Source organism: Bos mutus, chromosome 23 (genome assembly GCF_027580195.1).
Source record: "Bos mutus isolate GX-2022 chromosome 23, NWIPB_WYAK_1.1, whole genome shotgun sequence".
NCBI lineage: Eukaryota > Metazoa > Chordata > Mammalia > Artiodactyla > Bovidae > Bos > Bos mutus.
The window spans coordinates 43511181-43531409 of record NC_091639.1 but is presented as its reverse complement, the minus strand read 5'-3'; the positions used below and the strand labels follow the sequence as shown (position 1 = coordinate 43531409).

General features: G+C 41.4%; 1 protein-coding gene across 1 annotated transcript in view; it reads right to left on the bottom strand.

The window, feature by feature from the left end:
- Window positions 1–20229, bottom strand: part of MLIP (muscular LMNA interacting protein) — a 278691-nt gene that overhangs the window by 149282 nt on the left and 109180 nt on the right. Inside the window, 1 exon segment of the mRNA XM_070361005.1 lies at window positions 1831–1986. Coding sequence (XP_070217106.1) covers window positions 1831–1986 — 156 coding nt within the window.

Below are 20229 nucleotides of genomic sequence, written 5' to 3'. Positions count from 1 at the left end.
GGTTCAATCCCTGGGTCGGGAAGATCCCCTGGAGAAGGGAATGGCAACCCACTCCAGTTCCAAGGACAGAGGAGCCTGGTAGGCTACAGTCCACGGGGTTGCAAAGAATCGGACACGACTGAGCGACTAACATATCACATACAGTAACAAAACCCAAATTAGAAGGAAGCTTAAATTAAAAACAGGAGGATTCAAAGACAGATTGCTTATGATGGAAAGTAGCAGAATAACTAAAGAGCTGGCAAAATTGAGCTCATTTTTGAAAATGCTATTAATGATCTACAGTAACTCCCTGCTCCCACAGTCCAACATTCTCTATTTGTTTATTCTGATGAATTTTTTACAGCATTTCTTACCACCCGAGGTTTTATTATATGTTTTTCATTTTTTTCATTGTCTGTCTTTCCAATAACAAATAACTTATGAGTTGACTTTATTCATCCAGAATCCACAGCACCAAGCACACAGCATGTGTTCAAGTAGTTTTTAAATATACAAAGAATGAGGGATTATTTACCCTGCTGTATTATAATATTGAACTGCTTAAGAAATAGGAAGAAAAATGTTTACTCTTTTAAAAATGTAGTTGTGTAGGTATCATTGCCATCTGTAGATGAATATCATTAGTTCAGGAAGCTTTGGAAATCTGCAACCAAGATTGATTCATATGTCTATAGTCTCATGAACTCGGAGCACCTAATCACAAAGGATCCCTTGAATATATTGTACGTACTTGAGTACCATGAGAGAGAAACTTCCCAGAAGTGTCTTATGTAGCTTTCAGAATTTCTCTAAAATAATTTGTTCTCACAATAGTTTTTGAAATAAGTCCCAGGTTCATGGTTATATTACTGCTTGCTAGATAAGATGCTTTGATACAGACAAAGAGAATCAGATAATTTTATTTCTTACAAAGTTGGCTCAAAAATACCACAAAATTCACACAGTAACATTTTTTTTTATAAGAGGACAGTTATTAAAACACATTTTAAAGAAAGAAGTTTTTACCAAAAAAGTTGTTATTTTCACACAAGTAATTTTTAGTTTTTTGTTTAATTTCATTTTCAGCCTTGGTCTCACTTTAGATAAGTATAATTGGGGTATAAATACAATTTTATAATCTACTGTATCATTTAACATAACATTAACATGTTCCATAAAATTGAATAATCATTATAAGTTTGTCAAGGTGCTGCTATCAGATGCTTAGCTTTTCTCTGTTAGATATTAGGCTCTTTTTATTTTTCCCTAATTATTTTCCTACGTAATACTTTTTATCTTCTGTAGTATTTCTCTGGTATACATTTCCACTTAGATAATTGAAAGGTTATGAAAAGTTGTATGACGTGGATAAGGGTTTTCCAACCAAAATTGTACAAATTCACAAAACTAGCAGCAAAGTGTGAGCAGGACAATAGGTCCACAAGCGCCCTAAACATGGAACATTATATTCTTTAACATTGTTAATCCATTACACGTAAAACAGCACCTCACTCTTTATCTAATAGCCTTTAAAGATAAATTTAAACTTTGCAAAAAATTTTGTATTTTTATTTTAAGGTACCTCTGGGAGGGGCAGTGCCAGGAGGCATAATATATCACGTGAACAAACGACAGGATGTCAAATCAAAAGGGTTGAGAATAACCTATTGTAGAAAACATGAGATTTGATAACACTGAAGTACCCATTACATAGTTATATTTTTAGCCACTCTTAGATTTCCCCGTTATCTCACTTTAAGTAGAGAAAATAAACATTCATACAGATTTTCATGTCGTTATTATGGATACTTTAATTACTTGACATAAAAATAATAAAAATAATCCTACCCTATTTACAGTTTCTGGAGTCTTATCACTTGGTTCCTCAGGAATTTTAACAATGTATTTAGAAGTGTCACCCAACTGGGAGTGGGTTGGCAGTCTTCTGACAGTGGGGACAAATGTGAAGATCAGAGGTTTGGCTTCAGAATCACCAGAAGAGACCTATGAGACATGTAATAAATTAGACTTTCAGTCTTATCAAAGGTTTATCTTAACTTTACTTTCTATACATTATGGTATTTTCCTGTTTATTTTAATAAACTGCCTATTGTCCTGTGATTACATTTATGATTGCCAAAGAGAACAGCTATTAAAGAATTCATAGTGTATCTGATCCTTTTTTTATGAAAATATTTATCAGTGAATAAAATAAAGCCCCAGGAAGATCTTATTGTAGGACATGTCAACAGAAGAGTAGGTTGACAAGCTGAGCTGCTGGAATGCTACACGTTAACATGGATAAACATGTAGCATTCCAGCAGCAGCTCAAGCCCTGACGTTAAAAGATGCTTACTCCTTGGAAGGAAAGTTATGACCAACCTGCTGCTGCTGCTGCTGCTGCTAAGTCACTTCAGTCGTGTCCGACTCTGTGCGGCCCCATAGACGGTAGCCCACCAGACTCCCCCGTCCCTGGGATTCTCCAGGCAAGAACACTGGAGTGGGTTGCCATTTCCTTCTCCATATGACCAACCTAGACAGCATACTAAAAAGCAGAGACATTACTTTGTCAACAAAGGTCCGTCTAGTCAAGCCTATGGTTTTTCCAGTGGTCATGTATGGATATGAGAGTTGGACTGTGAAGAAAGCTGAGCACTGAAGAATTGATGCTTTTCAACTGTGGTGTTGGAGAAGACTCTTGAGAGTCCCTTGGACTGCAAAGAGATCCATCCAGTCCATCCTAAAGGAGACCAGTTCTGGGTGTTCATTGGAAGGACTGATGTTGAAGCTGAAACTCCAATACTTTGGCCACCTGATGCGAAGAGCTGACTCATCTGAAAAGACCCTGATGCTGGGAAAGATTGAGGGCAGGAGGAGAAGGGGACAACAGAGGATGAGAGAGTTGGATAGCATCACCAACTCAATGGACATGGGTTTGAGTGGACTCTGGGAGCTGGTGATGGACAGGGAGGCCTGGCGTGCTGGGTTCACGGGGTCGCAAAGAGTCAGACACAACTGAGCGACTGAACTGAACTGAACATGGATAAAAGTCAATTTCAACACAGACTAGATGCTGTGCTTGTGATGACCCCACAGAGGTCAAGAACTTTCATCCATTTAACCCTGGGTTAGCAGGTTCAAATTGACTCATAATCACCAACTACATGTGAAACCTCAGACATGCATCATTAATGAGTAGGCTAAAATGTGAATGGAAAGTTGAAAATGTACCTTCCTGGCTATCAATATACCAATGCCTCTTCTCAAGGATATACCTTCTCTCTCATTCATCCTTTATTCATTCAAAAATTATTTTGTTAAGTTTTTACCATGTGGCAGGCACTCAGGAGCCAGAAAGACAATGGCAAAAGGGAACAGTTAATAGATCTCTCACAAGTAGGAAAATGGTGTGCACAGAACAGGAAGTGAAGCTGCTCAGTCATGTCCGACTCTTTGCGACCCCTTGGACTGTAGCCTACAGGCTTCTCTGTCCATGGGATTCTCCAGGCAAGAATACTGGAGTGGGTTACCATTTCCTTCTCCAGGGGATCTTCCCGACCCAGGGATAGAACCTGGGTCTCCCACATTGGAGGCAGATGCTTTAACCTCTGAGCCACCAGGGAAGCAGGTGACGTAGGTTCAATTCCTGGTATATCAATTAAGATCCTGCATGCCGCACAGTGAGGCCAAAATATAAATAAATAAAAGTAAACAACAGAAAGAATATAGCCTCCTCTGTGAACAGAGAAAATGAATGAAGACACAGAAAAGATCCCACTGTGGGGCACTGGGAGAAGCTGGAAAGTGACAGGAATCATCTTGCATTTAAACCATATTTGTGATGCAATTAGCCCCATCTGGTCAAGGTGACACTACCATGTCGCCACCTCCCTGCTCGTCATAGGAAATGCAATGGTCCCAGCCAGGGCCTCCCATGCTCCTCTCCCTTCCAGCCTTGCCACCATGCCTTATCGCAACATGCCCTTTAACCCGGATCACATCAGCCCCTCAAGAAACCCAGCCATCCCTGTATCCCTGTGTGCCACGTACAGCCCTAGTCTTGTTCCTTTCTTTCTTGTACCCTCTGAGGCTTTCCCAGAATAGACCCCCACTCATGCCCTCCACCTGACTTTTGTCTGTAGAAAAACTTTAGTCAAAGAATAAATTTAATCAGAGAAACTAGAAAAAAGGAAAACAGTCAAGCAAGACAAAATAATAGCTTAGCCACTAAACAAAGTCAAAGACATTTAGTTCTTCCTCAAGGACTATAGATAATATTCTGAGCCATGTTCTTTGAGCTGTTTTGCAGATACTGAAACCCTCACCAGGTGGTAGAAGTTAATTGTATACTGCCTACAAGCACATAGACCCCAGACCGGTTGGAACCGGAAGGTGAATGATGTGGACTCCAAATTATCTTACCACCAACTGATCAGAAGAATGTCCACGAGCTGACCACGCCCTGCTCCTTGAACACTGACTCCTCGTGACCCCTCCAGGGAGGGATGCACAACCGTGCAGGCACTGGCCCACTGTGGCCCCCTTGGCCTGACAGAGCATAAAAGCTATTCTTTCTCCTTCATCCAAAACCCTGTCTCTACATTTCTATTTGGCACCAGTGTTCAGAGGTAGAGTTTCAGAAACATACACTTATCCAGCTCTTGGAAACTTCTCATCCTTCACTGTCTGGAATTCAGGCAGTTGTCACACAGCCCTGCGCATCCTGAACCTCTTCTTCGCTTGCTGTAGCTCGTAAACCACAGGCCCCTCTGAAGGCCTCTGCTTCCCAGCAAGTTCTCAGTGACCATCTCCTCTCACACTAAGTCTAGAATAGGATAAGCGTCCTCCTTGTTCTCTTTACAGCTTCCAGACCATTCTTCTTCTTCCCTCACCCCTGCTGCTGCTGCTAAGTCGCTTCAGTCGTATCCGACTCTTTGCGACCCCATAGATGGCAGCTCACCAGGCTCCCCCATCCCTGGGATTCTCCAGGCAAGAACACTGGAGTGGGTTGCCATTTCCTTCTCCAATGCACAAAAGTGAAAAGTGAAAGTGAAGTCGTTCAGTTGTGTCTGACTCCTAGCGACCCCATGGACTGCAGCCTACGGCTCCTCCGTCCACAGGATTTTCCAGGCAAGAGTACTGGAGTGGGGTGCCATTGCCTTCTCCATCCCTCACCCCTACAAACCTCCAAGTCTGAAGCTCCTGATATGCACCAGATAACGCCCTTCACTACCTACCTATCCTTGTTGCAGTCATCTGCCCACAACCAAGTCAACCCCTTCTTTCTTTGAAGATTTAGTTCTAGGCTTAATTCCATTCCTTCTAACGCTATATCCCACGGGTAATTTTTCTAGTAGCATATGTCACTGACCTCTACACTTCCTTGCCCTTCACATCCCTGGCAACAACCAACAGCCACAACAAGCCTTCCATAATTTTGGAGTGTTTTCCTTCTCTGACCAACACTTCTTTCCACATCATTCCTCTGGTTCTCTAACCAGCATTTCTGGGAACCCATCAAAATGGAAGTCTACTGATCCTTCCAGCAGTAAGTTTTCCCTGATTCCTTTTTTTAGCCAGTTTCAATGTCTGATACAACTACTCCTGTGGACACCCCTCCAAAGCCTTGCCTTCTCTCACGTCATCATCCCCTTTGGGTAAATCATGGTGCTCATTGACTCTAACCCCTACCAACTCTACTCTGGCATCACAGAGGTAAATGCGGCTGGGGAAAAAGTTACAGGACCGTGCTTGCTGGTTTCACTTAAGATGAGTGGCTCTGAGCCTCAAGTAGGTCCTTTCATACTACTCTATAATCTTACTATATTTTTTATTAGACTATGATTGCTTTACAATGTTATGTTAGTTTCTACTGTACAACGAAGTGAATCAGCTATGTGCAAATATATCTCCTCCCTCTCTGACCAACCTCACACTCCACCCCCGATCCCACTCCTCCAGGACATCACAGAGCACCCAGCCGAGCTTCCTGCCCTTTATAGCATGTTCCCACTAGCTATCTATGTTACACAGCATAGCATATATATGTGGGCTTCCCAGGCGGCTCAGTGGTAAAAAATCCACCCACCAATGCAGGAGATGCAGGAGACATGGGTTTGATCCCTGGGTCAGCAAGATCCCCTGGAGGAGGAAATGGCAACCCACTCCAGTATTCTTGCCTGGAAAATCCTTGGACAGAGGAGCCTGGGCAGGCCCCAGTCCATGGGGTCACAAAGAGTCAGACAAGGCTGAGCACACATGCATGCAGAGTGTATCTGACAATCCTAACCTCCCAATTCATCTCACCCAACTCTTCCCCCTCCATATGCGTATGTCTGTTCTCTACATCTGCGTCTCTATTCCTGCCCTGCTTTTCTCTATCTGGAAGAGAAAAACAAATATCAGATACCAACATGTATATGTGGAATCATACTATACATTGATAGATCCAGAGCCCATTTACTCTCCCACGCACAGAGAAAGCTCACATCTTCTCCGCTCTCTGCAAACACCTGCATCTGCTTCTCACTCTGAGCTAAAAACTTTGTTTCCCATTTCCTGAGATAATTGAAGCAAACAGAAGAGAACCTCCAAACCCCTCATCACAGCTTCTAGTCACCCACCTACATCTTTGTCCTTTTATCGGACCATCAGTCCTTCTATTCCACTCCTACTAAACCAAACCTCACGTGATTACATTGCCTTCTATAATATTTTCATTTACTTAAGATCTTATTAAATGCCTACCAGGTGCTAGGCTTTATTTTAGGGCTTGGTGATATGAACAAAACCTTTACCCATTCTAGTGGGAGGGAGACAGGAAGCAAAATAAATAAGATAAAGGTAGAATTTTCAATTGAGCTAAGTGCTATGAAGACTAGTATAATACTCCACAGGAGAAAAAATGATAGGTAAAACTTGGGTTGGCTATAATTTAAAGGAAAAACTTAGAATTTGCTGAAAAATTAGATGCGAGATGCAAGAGGCAGACAAGAGTTAAGACATACCAAGTTTTTGACCTGAATAACTGAAAGATAAGAAATAGTCTTCATAGATGTGAGGAAAATAAGAGGTGGCACTGGTTTGAGAATAAAGATCAAATTTGATATGACAAAAATACATCCAAGAGGAAATGTGGGGATAGGAGAAGCAAAGTTCAGAGCAGAGTTTGTGCTGGAGATAAAATTATTAGGGTTGTTAACCTATACATGGCTTTGAAAACCATGAGACCAAATGAGATCACCAGGGATACAGACACAAACAGGAAAAAAGAGGTCCAAGGCTGAAGCATCCAGGCTTTACCATTTAGTGGCCCAGTAGCTGAAGAAGAACTCGTAAAGGTGACACTGGATTTTAAGATAAAAATAAGCCTGGAACATCATTGACAGCAATAAGAAAGAGGCCAGACCATGAATAATAAAAGGATCGACAGGCTATTGTGAGAGTCCAGCCCAAATGTAAATCCAAGAATTTGTCATGAAAGCAATTTGCTTGGTTGTTGGATAATCTGTCCAGGGATGCTCAACTGCCTGTCATAGGAACGGAGAAAGTGAACCGCAGCATTTATAGAACTGATGTTCAGAGTTGGTTCTGGCAGAAGAATGTTGTGCGTGTCAGGAAACCGAGGGCACCAATGAGAGAAAGCAAAGTGTCAGCCAGGGAGCTCAGTGCAGACAGGAAGAAGGGGGACCTCACTCTAAGAGACTAGCAGGCTCTATGGCTGAGAAATCAGATCTGAAAGCACAGTGGGTATTTGGGAGAACAGTGGGGGTCACAGTACAGGATGCAAGAGAGAGCTTGAGATCCAGTAGCATGGTAAGTCCAGCTGATTATCAGTTCTAGGCTTATAACCAGGTACAGTTAGGATTCAGGTTTCTAGAAACAACACACATTTCTTAAGGAATAAAAAATACACAGACCAACCCTTCTGAGCCAACTATCATTTTTCAATATTATTTTCTGCCTTTCAAAATAATTGTCATTATTCCTCCATAACAGTCAGGTCACAATTCCCAGGTTGTAGCTTATCATCAGAAAATAATAAATCAATGGAGTTAAGCCTGGGTACTTGAGATGAAAAAACAGGAAAGGCACTGAGCCTGTGAAGGTCAAGGAACTGGGAGACAAGAAGGCCAACAAGACTCTAGTTGTGACAACAAAAGCCACGCTGGGACTGCAGGGCTGGGCTGGAGAAGACAGTATGGCAACACTGCACGAGGCAAGGGTCAGGTGTCACCAGGATCAGCTGACACTTGGGACAGGAGATTGCTAATCAGATTTTGTGTGTGTGAACACACAATCAAATAAAGAGAACTAGATATCCTTGCAGGAGATTTCACCAAGTTATAGATGGTCTAATGAACTAACTCTGGACCACTTACTGCAGGAAACAACTTTCTGGTAACCATTTTCCTGGGCTCCAAAATCACTGCAGACAGTGACAGCAGCCATGAAATTAAAAGACGCTTTCTCCTTGGAAGAAAAGCTATGACAAACCTAGACAGCATATTAAAAAGCAGAGACATCACATTACCCACAAAGGTCTGAATAGTCAAAGCTATGGTTTTTCCAGCAGTCATGTATGGATGTGAGAGTTGGACCCTAAAGAAGGCTGAGCGCCAAAGAATTGATGCTTTTCAAACTGTGGTGCTAGAGAAGACTTCTGAGAGTCCCTTGGACTGCAAGGAGACCAAACCAGTCAATCCTAAAGGAAATCAATCCTGAATATTCACTGGAAGGACTGATGCTGAAGCTGAAGCACCTGATGCAAAGAGCCAATTCACTGGAAAAGACCCTGATGCTGGGAAAGACTGAGAGCAAGAGAAGGTGGTGACAGAGGATAAGATGGTTGGACGGCATCACTGATTCAATGAACATGAGTTTGAGCCAACTTCGGGAGATACTGAAGAACAAGGCAGCCTGGCATGCTGCAGTCCAAGGGGTCACAAAGAGTTGGACACAACTTAGCAACTGAACAGCAAACCAGAAAACTAAGACACCTCTACCTTCTGGAAACAATGCATATTCCTTAGGGCATAAAAATTACACAGCAAATCCTCTGAGCCAACTTTCATTTTTCACTATTATTTTCTGCCTTTAAAAATAATTGTCATTATTCCACCATGGCAGTCAGGTCACAGTTCCCAGTTGGTAGCTTATCACCTGAAAAATAATAAAGCAATGCTTTCCTTTGTAGGAAGAGACATGAGATCCCTCATGAGATTCGGGGAGTCCAGTAGCCTTTATCAGTGATACACAATACAAGACCCTTTCCAGAGGGATTTTTTTTCCAGGAAGGTTTCTTTACATGACTAATCTCATCAATATCATGATAGAGGGAGAGAGGTTTTAGCAAGGAAATCACTGAGGGTAGCTCAGATAATTTATCACAGAATTTCATTTGGGTAAGAAATAAAGACAGTCCTTTAAGAGTCAAAGAAGAGGTGAAACTGACTTTGTCCTTGGGTTCTGTAGGCCTGTCCTCATCTCCCCACAGAATGATTACAGGTCTACTTTAGGTTCTATCTAGACGAAATTTAAACACTAATGTATGAAAGACTTCAATTCACTTCCCTGTGGTTACAAAATATGTATCACTTTTATTAACAATAAGTGGTTTTACTTTCTAAAGCATGTACAATGACAAAAATTTACTTCCCCAAAAGGCTTGCTACGTAAGTTCCCAAAATACAAATAGAACGTCACTATTGATGCGTCATAAACTATTGACTTTTTAAAGGCTAATAGCTACAATTTTAGTGAATAAAATGGAAATGTGATACAATAAACACGGATGCTCCAATGAATATGGTGTGCTTTTAGAAGGATGTCCTCAAAGGAATTTCTAAAAGTAACCATATGTTGACAATGAAAGCAACTGAAAATAAGTAGAATTGTTTCCTTCTCCTTTATTGCTGTATTTTCCTACAAATAGCCACAGCCTACATAAAAGTTCTTCACCAGGTAAAAAGAACATTTTTTGAGAATTTTTAGTTGAACCAATACATAATATCATCAAGAATAACATTAAAAATGGAAAATCCAATAGTACTAAAGGCTTATTCATCTTCCTAGGTTACTGTCAGAAGATCACAGATAAATTCCTGTCCACACATGTAACCTCAGATCATCCTCAAAAAGGGGCAATGGTTTGGTATTTGCTTTTAAGCTGAGAGTACAATGTTGGCATGTGGCTCTTTTCATCACATTTCCGTACCATCTTCTTATCCTACCACGGATGCACAGAGTTTTTGCACAGAATTTAGTTGGAAAGGATTTGAAATTACACTAGCTATGCTATACAACAGGCTGCTTGACTGCTGAATCCCTTATTTGGGAAAGAAAAAGAAAAATTTTGCTGTTTACTGCACACCGTGGCCAGGTTCCAAAAAGCCCAGAAGTGAATCGCTATGGTGAGATGAAAAATCATTTTCCACACAAAGCAGAAACAGATGCATGTTAATATCACTGCACTGGTTAAATGCCAATTAACACTTTGTCAGCGTTGTTTAAAAACACATCTCAGTTCTTATCCTTGGGAAACTAGTTTAATAATAGAAATTAGAGCTGAAAGGATGAAAAGCTTTCCCTAAATATGGTTTCAAGCACTTGAAACTCTGAGACTGTCACCTTCTCACCGGCCAGCCGACCAATAATTTAAGAAACTGCTTTCCCTCATGCCATGCGGGCTGAGTGTTTCTTTGCTCAGTTTCCAGGAGCAATGCCTTCCTTCCTTCTCTTTCTCGAAATGCTCTCTTCTTCTGATGTTGACACCCACACTCACAGATGGCCACTAGCCTCTTGTTGAGAAGAGACAAGACAGGGTGTCAGCGCTTACACTCCAAGGACCGTCCTCAGCATCTTCTTCGGTTGCCAGTAAGCAGCTTTGCTCTATCTGCTCATCCTTTCCACTAACTGCCTATAACATTTCATTTTGACATAGTCAAATTTATCTACACCCGGGCATCTCTCTCACAAACCCTCTTGCAGCAAACACCACAGTGCACAGCCTTTCAAAGTTCTCGAAAGCAGGAAGGAAAGCCTTCCTTTTACCTGGGGTGTGGTCTGCACGCTCCCTGCTAAGACGCACGAGTTCATTTGGAAGCAATTGTTCCCGCAGTCCCTCGGAAGCCCCTGGGTTTCTGGAAGCATTGATTCATCCCATAAGGGAGTGAGCAAACCAATGAGTGAGGTGGGAAGGGAGCCGCTCCCTGAAACAACACACACACTCGCGGGGAGAAAAGAATTCTAAAAAGAGGTAATGTGGACTCCTCCCTGAACAGAAGAATTTTTGTCAGCTCCAAAGAGCAGATTCATGCTCAGACAGTTTTTAGATTTGGAACTTCAGGAGAGGTCAGATTGACTGCTGAAATGGAGCCAGTAGAAGTAAAAAAAAAAAAAAAAGAATTGCCACCTATATGCATTTCTCTTTTCTTTTCATGCACATAGTCCAATTAAACATTCTGCAAAAAGAACAGAGGAGCCAGATTGTACAGCAACAAGAAGCTGATTGAAGGGCCCGCACAGCTGACAATCTCAGCAATCAGTTGGTCACACTCGCTGAGAACATTTAGAGGCACAAATACACGCAAACACTGGGTCTAAATAAAGAACGAGAAAACACACAGCGATTCCTTCTTAAAATCAGTAGCTTTAATTCTTGGTCCTTGGCATGTACGTAGTGAGCAATGCTACACCAGCATCGGCAGTGACTGAAGTCTTGCTATTAACCAAATTTGCTCTCAAATAGAGCTTGGAATCAAAAATCTGTCAAAACAACGTTCCAAGGTTCCTGGAAGACAGTGCGTGTCCCAACTGCAGAAAACTTCCAAACTTGACACGTGGAATTGATCGGCGTCTTCTGTTTTTGTACTTCTATTTTCTGAGTATTGATTTTTCTCCAAATCTGTAATATCTGTATTTGTGCTTTGGCGATGCAAGTTGTTCTGTTGCAAGAGCTGGTTATAGACCAAAAGCTCTGGGAAGGAATGAAGGAGTTATTTTAGGGACCTAGATTATACCACTTAACATTTTCCCTGCTTATCAGAAGCCCGAATTTGTGGAAACACTACAAGTAAAACAATTGTCGAAAGTGATGCTGGGGAAAACTAGCACGTTGGGGAAAACTACTCCAAATAACCTAGTACTTGTTTTTCAGGCAAGGCTTTATCAGGGCCCCTGCTGCAGTGGTGGGGAGGAGAGCAAATGACAAGTTCCCATGTCTGCTCTCTCCCTGAGGAGGGGCAAGCATTCCTCACACTGGGAGAGGGTACGGGTGTGTCCAGGGATTGGGCCAGGGGACTAGCTTAGGTGGCCTGCCCATCCCTCTGATGGTGTTGCCTTTTCATACTCTTGACGGGGTTTTGAAGGCAAAAATACTGAAGTGGTTTGCCATTCCCTTCTCCAGTGGACCACGTTTTGTCAGAACTCTCCACCATGACCCGTCTATCTTGGGTGGCCCTACACAGCATGGCTCATAGTTTCATTGAGTTAGACAAGGCTGTGGTCCATGTGATCAGATTGGTTAGTTTTCTGTGATTGTGGTTTTCCATCTGTCAGCCCTCTGATGAATAAGGATAAGAGGCTTATGGAACCTTCCTGATGGGAGAGACTGACTGTGGGGGAAACTGGGTCTTGTTCTGATGGGTGGAGCCATGCTCAGTAAATCTGTAATCCAATTTTCTGTTGATGGGCAGGGCTGTGTTCCCTCCCTGTTGTTTGACCCAAGGCCAAGCTATAGTGAAGGCAATGAAGATGATGGCGACCTCCCTCAAAAGGTCCAAGAAAGGTCTGTCTAGTCAAGGCTATGGTTTTTCCAGTAGTCATGTATGGATGTGAGAGTTGGACTATAAAGAAAGCTGAGCACTGAAGAATTGATGCTTTTGAACCGTGGTGTTGGCGAAGACTCTTGAGAGTCCCTTGGACTGCAAGGAAATCTAACCAGTCCATCCTACAGGAAGTCAGTCCTGAATATTCATTGTAAGGACTAATGCTGAAGCTGAAATTCCAATACTTTGGCCACCTGATGCGAAGAGCTGACTCATTGGAAAAGACCCTGATGCCAGAAAAGATTGAAGGCAGGAGGAGAAGGGGCCGACAGAGGATAAGATGGTTGGATGGCATCACCAACGCAATGGACATGAGTTTAAGTAAACTCTGGGAGTTGGTGATGGACAGGGAGGCCTGGCATGCTGCAGTCCATGGGGTCACAAAGAGTCAGACCTGACTAAACAACTGAAGTGAACTGAACTGATGGTGTTGCGTGCAGGAGATATGTGCAGTATTCTACTTTTGCTCCTGACACGGAGGTTTTTTGCTCTCAGCTCTTCAGAAATGGTAGTTGGGTTTTTTGGTCTCTTTGTATCTTTTGTCCAACATTTGTCCAAATTGCACATACACACATTATGTTTAATACCATACAGTTTAATGATCTAAATTTTTAAAGTGAATACTGTAAGACATCAGAAAATAAATTGTGCCTTTTTCTATGCAAGGTGTATTTATGGATACTCAAGAGACTATACCGCCCTCTTGCCCTCAAAGAGCTTCCAGTCCAATTGAGAATATAAAACAGGTGTACGAATAGAGATGCAAAGTAAAAAAGAAAAGAAAAATTCCCATACTGCAGTTCTCAAAGTTGATACATAAATCACTTGAAATCATGTTAAAATGCAGTTTCTTAAATATCCTGTGACAAACCACAATGGAAAAGAATCTGAAAAAGAATGTAAATATGCAAATAACTGAATCACTTTGTTCTACAGCAGAAATTGTACATTGTAAATCAGCTATATTTCATAAAATATTTTTAATGCAGTTTTTGACTGAGGAGATCTGTGGCCCCAGATTTGACATTTCCCACGAGCTCCCAGTGGTGCCTACCTACTGGTCTGTGACACTATGAGTAGCAAAGACTTAGAGGAACTTTTGGAGGGTGGTGAGATCACAGTCATCTGGGGTGAGTAGTTCAAGGATAAAGAAACGTTCAGGCTGGACTTAGAAGAATTGGAGCCTTCCTGGTGGCTCAGATGGTAAACTGAGAGAGACCCAGGTTTGATCCCTGGGTCAGGAAGATCTCCTGGAGGAGGGCATTGGAACCCACTCCAGTATTCTTGCCTGGAGAATTCCATGGACAGAGGAGCCTGGAGGGCTACAGTCCATGGGATTGCAAAGAGTCAGATGTGACTGAGTGACTAACACTTTCACTTTCACTTAGCAGAGCAGGGGAGTGAGACCTCTGAAGATGAGGCAGAATAGCCCTTATTTCAGGCAGAGAGACAAGCTTGAGCAAAGGCCCCTATCAGACCAGCAGTAAGCAGCAGCAAAAGTTGCTCAGTCGTGTCCGACTCTCTGCGACCCCACAGACTATACAGTCCCTGGAATTCTCCAGGCCAGAATACTGGAACGGGTAGCTGTTCCCTTCTCCAGGGGATCTTCCCAACCCAGGGATCAAACCCAGGTCTCCCACATTGCAGGCAGATTCTTTACCAGCTGAGCCACCACGGAAGCAAAAGAATACTGGAGTGGGTAGCCTTTCCCTTCTCCAGGGGATCTTCCCGACCCGGGAGTCGGACCCAGGAATAGAACCAGGGTCCCCTTCATTGCAGGTGGATTCTTTACCAACTGAGCTTTGAGAGAAAGCCTCAGGGTGGGCTGCAAGGCATGGAGCCGAAGAGTCAGACAACCCACTGGCTGGAGGACCTTGGGTGGGGTAGTTACAGGACCTCTCAAAGGCTCATTCCTCCACCAGTGAAATGTGGATCAGAATAGTGCTTATTTCACAGGGTTCACAGAACAGTACTTATTAAATTCAGCATGTAAAGCTCTGTGCCAGGCAAATAATGTGTGTTACTGCCGTGAGTACTACTGTTACTCAGTAGAACCCAGGTCTCCTGCACTGCAGCAGATTCTTTACCCTTTGAGCCACCAGGGAAGCCTGGTAAGTAGCGTACATCAGAATAAAGGCAAATAAGGCTACAAACATAGGTTCAGTGTGGATCATCAGAGACCTTTTTTTAATATACCATTTTAACCTTTACAAAGTGTACAGTTTAGTGAGCACATTAAGGACACTTACACTGCTGTGCAACCATCATTATTAATCATCCACAGAACTTTTTTCATTTTGTCAAATTGACGTTCTGCTCTGATTGAGCAATAATTCCCCATTCCCCACACCTCCCATCCCCAAGTAACCACTGTTCTACTTTCTACGTCCAGATTCATCTCTCCTCTTCTTTGTAGATCATCAGAGATCTTGAATTAAGGTCTTTTGATGTTATTCAGTAGGGAATAGGAACAAAGATTTGTATATATGAAAATGTATATATTGGGTTGACCAAAAGGTTCATTCAGGTTTTTCCATACCATCTTATGGAACGAACCTTTTGGCCAACCCTGTATATGTATATGATTTTCCTTGAGTCATTTTACAACATGAGAAACAATGACATTAATCCATTATTTTGCTATATATGCACATATTTATATAATATATATATCATTGTATACGTATATACCACATATACATAAAATTCTTAATTCCTAATCCCTACTGAATAGGGTAGCCTCAGCAAATCCTAGAGACCACACTCATCTTCACGTTCTGTCCTTTGTCAATGGTTCATAAGTTTATTCCACATGAATTCAAACAATCAGGAAGCTCTTTTCCAAAGTCTCATTCTGTCCTTCCCCCTCTGATCTTTCTTTTTTTCTCATTCCCTCTCCCAAGCAGAAAGCAATATTTAGACATATTGGTATGATCATATTTGGGAGAGGAAATATGTTATCCCCTATCCTTTGCCCTATTTGAATTTTTCCTTGAGTCATTTTACAACATGAGAACCAATAAAATTAATCCACTATTTTGCTATTTTCTCTGTATCTCTTTAATCATTTTCTTTCCCTTGTTTTATTAATAATTGTTGGTATTATAGAGTATTTCTTATATTGATGGAAAACATAATTTTTTACTTAAAAAAAGCATAATAGCCATGCATTATAGTAGCATGCTTCAGTCATCTGGCTAGTAACTACATACAGCCTCCCAGAGCACATGTATCTAGAAAAATTTCTATAGAAACCATCCTCAATGGAATAGAAAGTGATGGCACCTCATCAAAAAATAGGCCTCAGTCGTGGATGATGAAGACCAAGTGAATTACTGACACAGGATCAAGGCTGGGAGGAGGGGAGAGTCTAGCCTCCAATTACAACTACTGTTTTCTAGAGATAAGAAGGTCACCCAGAGTCTGCCTAAGACCATGAAGCATTTCACAAACATAGAGTTTTAATGATGTCTGTCTTACTAAAGAACACAAACTGTTCTGTTGAATAATCGATTCCCAAAAGAAAGTGAAGTTTGTTGAAGTTTGCAACCGGCAAATACAATCCAAAATTCTCTTTAAAATCTGGCCTTACTGATGGCTGAAGTAGGGCATCCTTCCCACTTCTTAACTATACAGATATTACTGCAGTACCTTCCAGCCAAGAGACTCTTAAGGTATTGCTGTTAAAACAAACCGTATAGAACAAATAGTCTCTCTTCCTGACATGGGAAACAAATTTGAGGAAAACAATAGACGTATCCAGAAAAGTTTGCTAAGAAACATGTAAGTGATCAAACAAATCCAGCTTCTATTTACTTCTTCATAGCAGGTGCTACTATTAAAATTAATATATAGCCGGACTTCCCTGGAAGTCCAGTGGTTAAGACTTTGCCTTCCAGTGCAGGGGGTACAGCTTTGATCCCTGGTCGGAGAGCTAAAATCCCACATACCTCACAGCCAAAGAACCAAAACGTAAGATAGAAGCAATATTGTAACAAACTCAATAAAGACTTTTAAAAATTGATATTTTAAAAAAGTTATATGTATCGGGAATTCTTTAGTATCTGGTTCCCTGATTGGAATGAAAGCACTAGAACACTGGGAAATCTCTATTTTTTTCCCTGCTGTATCCCCAGCATCTAATACAGGAACTATCACGTAGTGGAGGCTCAATAAATGTCCATTACATAAATGAGTGACCATGTGCATTCATGAGCGTTGTATGGAGGTCTCAGAGAGGGCAAGAGAGATTTCCGTGTTGAAGGAGTATACAGTTGTTAGGGAACCATTGACCGAAACCACCTGCCTTGGCCAAGCACAATGAAAACCATTTCCCTGAGTTGCTTCACATCAGGAGGTATCCTGATAAGGAACACGCTGTGGCTACAGAACACTAACCAGGGTAATTTGGGAGGGGCACAAAGGAGGGAGGAGACACAAGCCCATAATATGTCCTACCAACCTCTCAGAATCCTTTGCACTGATTTCCATCTTGGCTGAGAGACACACCATCAGGAAGGACCCTAAGTCAGACCAAATATGGGCCAAGCAAGATGACTGGCCAGAGACAACCTGGAAACTAACCCCACTGCCATAAACCTGGAGCCGCGAGCCACGTGGCAGAGCAGTTCTCCTGGGTTCCCTGACCCTGCTTCTCTCCACCTGGGCACCCCTTCCCAATAGTGTCTCTTGCTTTGTCAGCGCGTGTGTTTCCTGGGACAGTTCATTTTTGTGTTTAGACAAGAGCCCACTTTTATGCCCTGGAAGGGCGCCCCCTTCCTGCAGCACAATAAGAGTGATTTAATCACTGTATAATTTTGCTTCTTTGAAGACAGATCAGATATAAAAACAGCAACACCCAATGCCAAAGCTGTGAATGTTTTAAGGATGGATGCAAGGAATCAGCATCCAAAGGGTGTGTGAGGGGCCGGGGTCCTTGGAGGAAATGGAGAAGCTTCTCTGGTCTAGATCACTCCTCCCAGTCTTGGCTGCCGTGGTCTGTCACCCTGGCCACCCCACATGCTCCACCCACTCATCACAGAACAGATTGTATCCTACATATACTATGTATAAATACACCACTTAACAAGTTTTATGTGATACTATTCTTGGTGCTTTTAATATAGATCATCTCTTGAATTTCTCACAACAAGCCAGCAAGAGAATTATGATGTCCATTAGATGAGTAAGAAAAATAAGACTCAGGGAGATTGAATTACTTGCTTAACCAGCATAAGATGCAATCAGATTTTAAACCTGGTGTGCCTGGCTAGAACCCAGGTTCACATGGACTCTTATTTGCTAACTGCCTCTGCCAGCCTTAGCTTAGAAATACTTGTTTACAGAAAAGTGATAAGAAAGGTTCAGGAATCAGTAGCCAGCAAAGATTTTGTTTTTAACAACATTAAAGAGAATTGGGCTCAGATGAACATTTTCCCCAAGCCTCCAGTATTCATTCCCAAAATGTGGCCGGCTACACACTGACTTTTCTACCTTTCATCACTGTTATTCTCTTATTGTTTCCATGTAGTTCTATATAAAAGGAATGCATCATTCTTTTGCAACATACATAACTTTAAATTGGAAATGAGATAACAGCAAAAAGTCAAATTGTATTGGTACAAATGCTAAAGCTATCTAAATTTCAATATGGATAGTGCAGCACAGACTCAGAAAAATATTGTTGAATGATTAAATCTGTTTATGACAAGTATTTCCTTATATTTATAAACAATATTTATCTTCAAAAATATCTAGAGTAATGTGTGATCTCTGATGTTTTATACCTTCAATATATTAATTCTTCTAATAATATTTATTTTTGATAATATCTAAAGTAATGTGGGAGCCCTGGCTTATGGTCTACACCATCAATGTATTAATTCTGCTAATGGAAAAAATGAAACGTGGAATCAGATTCCAATAATAAATCTACTAATTATTAGCCGATGAAAGCATGTAGTTACTTTAAATCCAAGAACTTGTGTTTCTCCATCTATACAATGGGCATAATAAAGGCATCCAAATCTCAGAGGGTGAATATGAAAATTAAAGACATATTTCATACGTCTCATGATATATAAGACCCCAATGTTTGGCCCCACACAAAGCAGGCGCACCATAAATGTTAATTTCTGTCTTTCTTTCTAGGACAGATGAAATGTATAAGATTTAACAAAAATCTCTAGTGGATACAGTCTCAGAATATGCCTGCGTTTTCTTGCAGTGTCCTCTGTTTTCCCCTTAATGTGTTCACTCCAAAACAAAACAGGAAGGCATATTTTAATCATCTTCATCCTTGTCACTGTCATCCTAAATATCTTTTACAGACCCTCTGACTTGCCCACAATTGTTGAAGACTGGATTCACCACGAGTTCCAGAACACTCCAGCAGCATGTTAACAGACCCAACATTCAAGGCTCCTTCTCCTACAGAATCAATCACAACTTGGACAGAAGGTTTGTCCTGAAAGTCCATATGCAGAGTAATTGGCTGAAAAGATGCCGGTGAATCAAAGCACTTTGGGATGATCTTTCCTTTTGATTTTAGGTTTGACACCATAATTTCCACAGAGGCAAAAACCAGCCAATGGCTACAGTAGCCAGTATATTCCCCCAGGATGGGACGTGTCCTGGGCCAACACTGCCAAGTAGTCTTCCATGAAGACAGTCATTAATGATGGCTTTTTGAATCATGACTGCATCCCTGGTACTTAACCTTGAGGAGACACTAAATGTTTGTTTGTTGGGTGAATTCATTAATAGTGCATGCCTACCCTACAGAAAAGAAAAAGTCAGAGACAAAGGTGTTAGGGGACAAGAGTAAAGAAATAGAAAATCAAAAGCAAAGCTTTTCTCCCCACGACTGACCTCATTAGAGGTAAGACAGGAGCTACTGTAATTTAGCCTTCCACTGTCACTTGTCTGACTACATCACATTATATAATAGAATGTTTCCTAGGTCAGAAATGGCTAGCATTCCAAATGCAGGATGTTAAGAGGCAACACAGGAGATAATACAAGGAAAACATGTTTCTTAAGTGTCTTCTCTGTGTGCAACGAAGTACTACACAGCAGGCAAGAAGGAAAAATCTCAAGTTAATAAAATAGATCATTTTAAAGTAATTTATACATCATGAAAAGGAAACTGAAATAGCAACTATTTACCCCAAAAAAAAAAACACTTTACCTACTTTTCAAATTTGTCCAAAAATTAGAATGAAGAGACTATTAAAAATTTGCAATGGCTTCCTTATTTCCATAAGGAAACTAGACTACCTAAATGCACAGGGATTTGGGATACTTAAATGAAATGATACATGAGACATTTCCACCATATGATAAACTCTCAGAAATGATCAGTTGTTGTTGTTCCTGTAGGCGTGCCCAAAGTAACTAGCAATCTAACATTAAGTATACA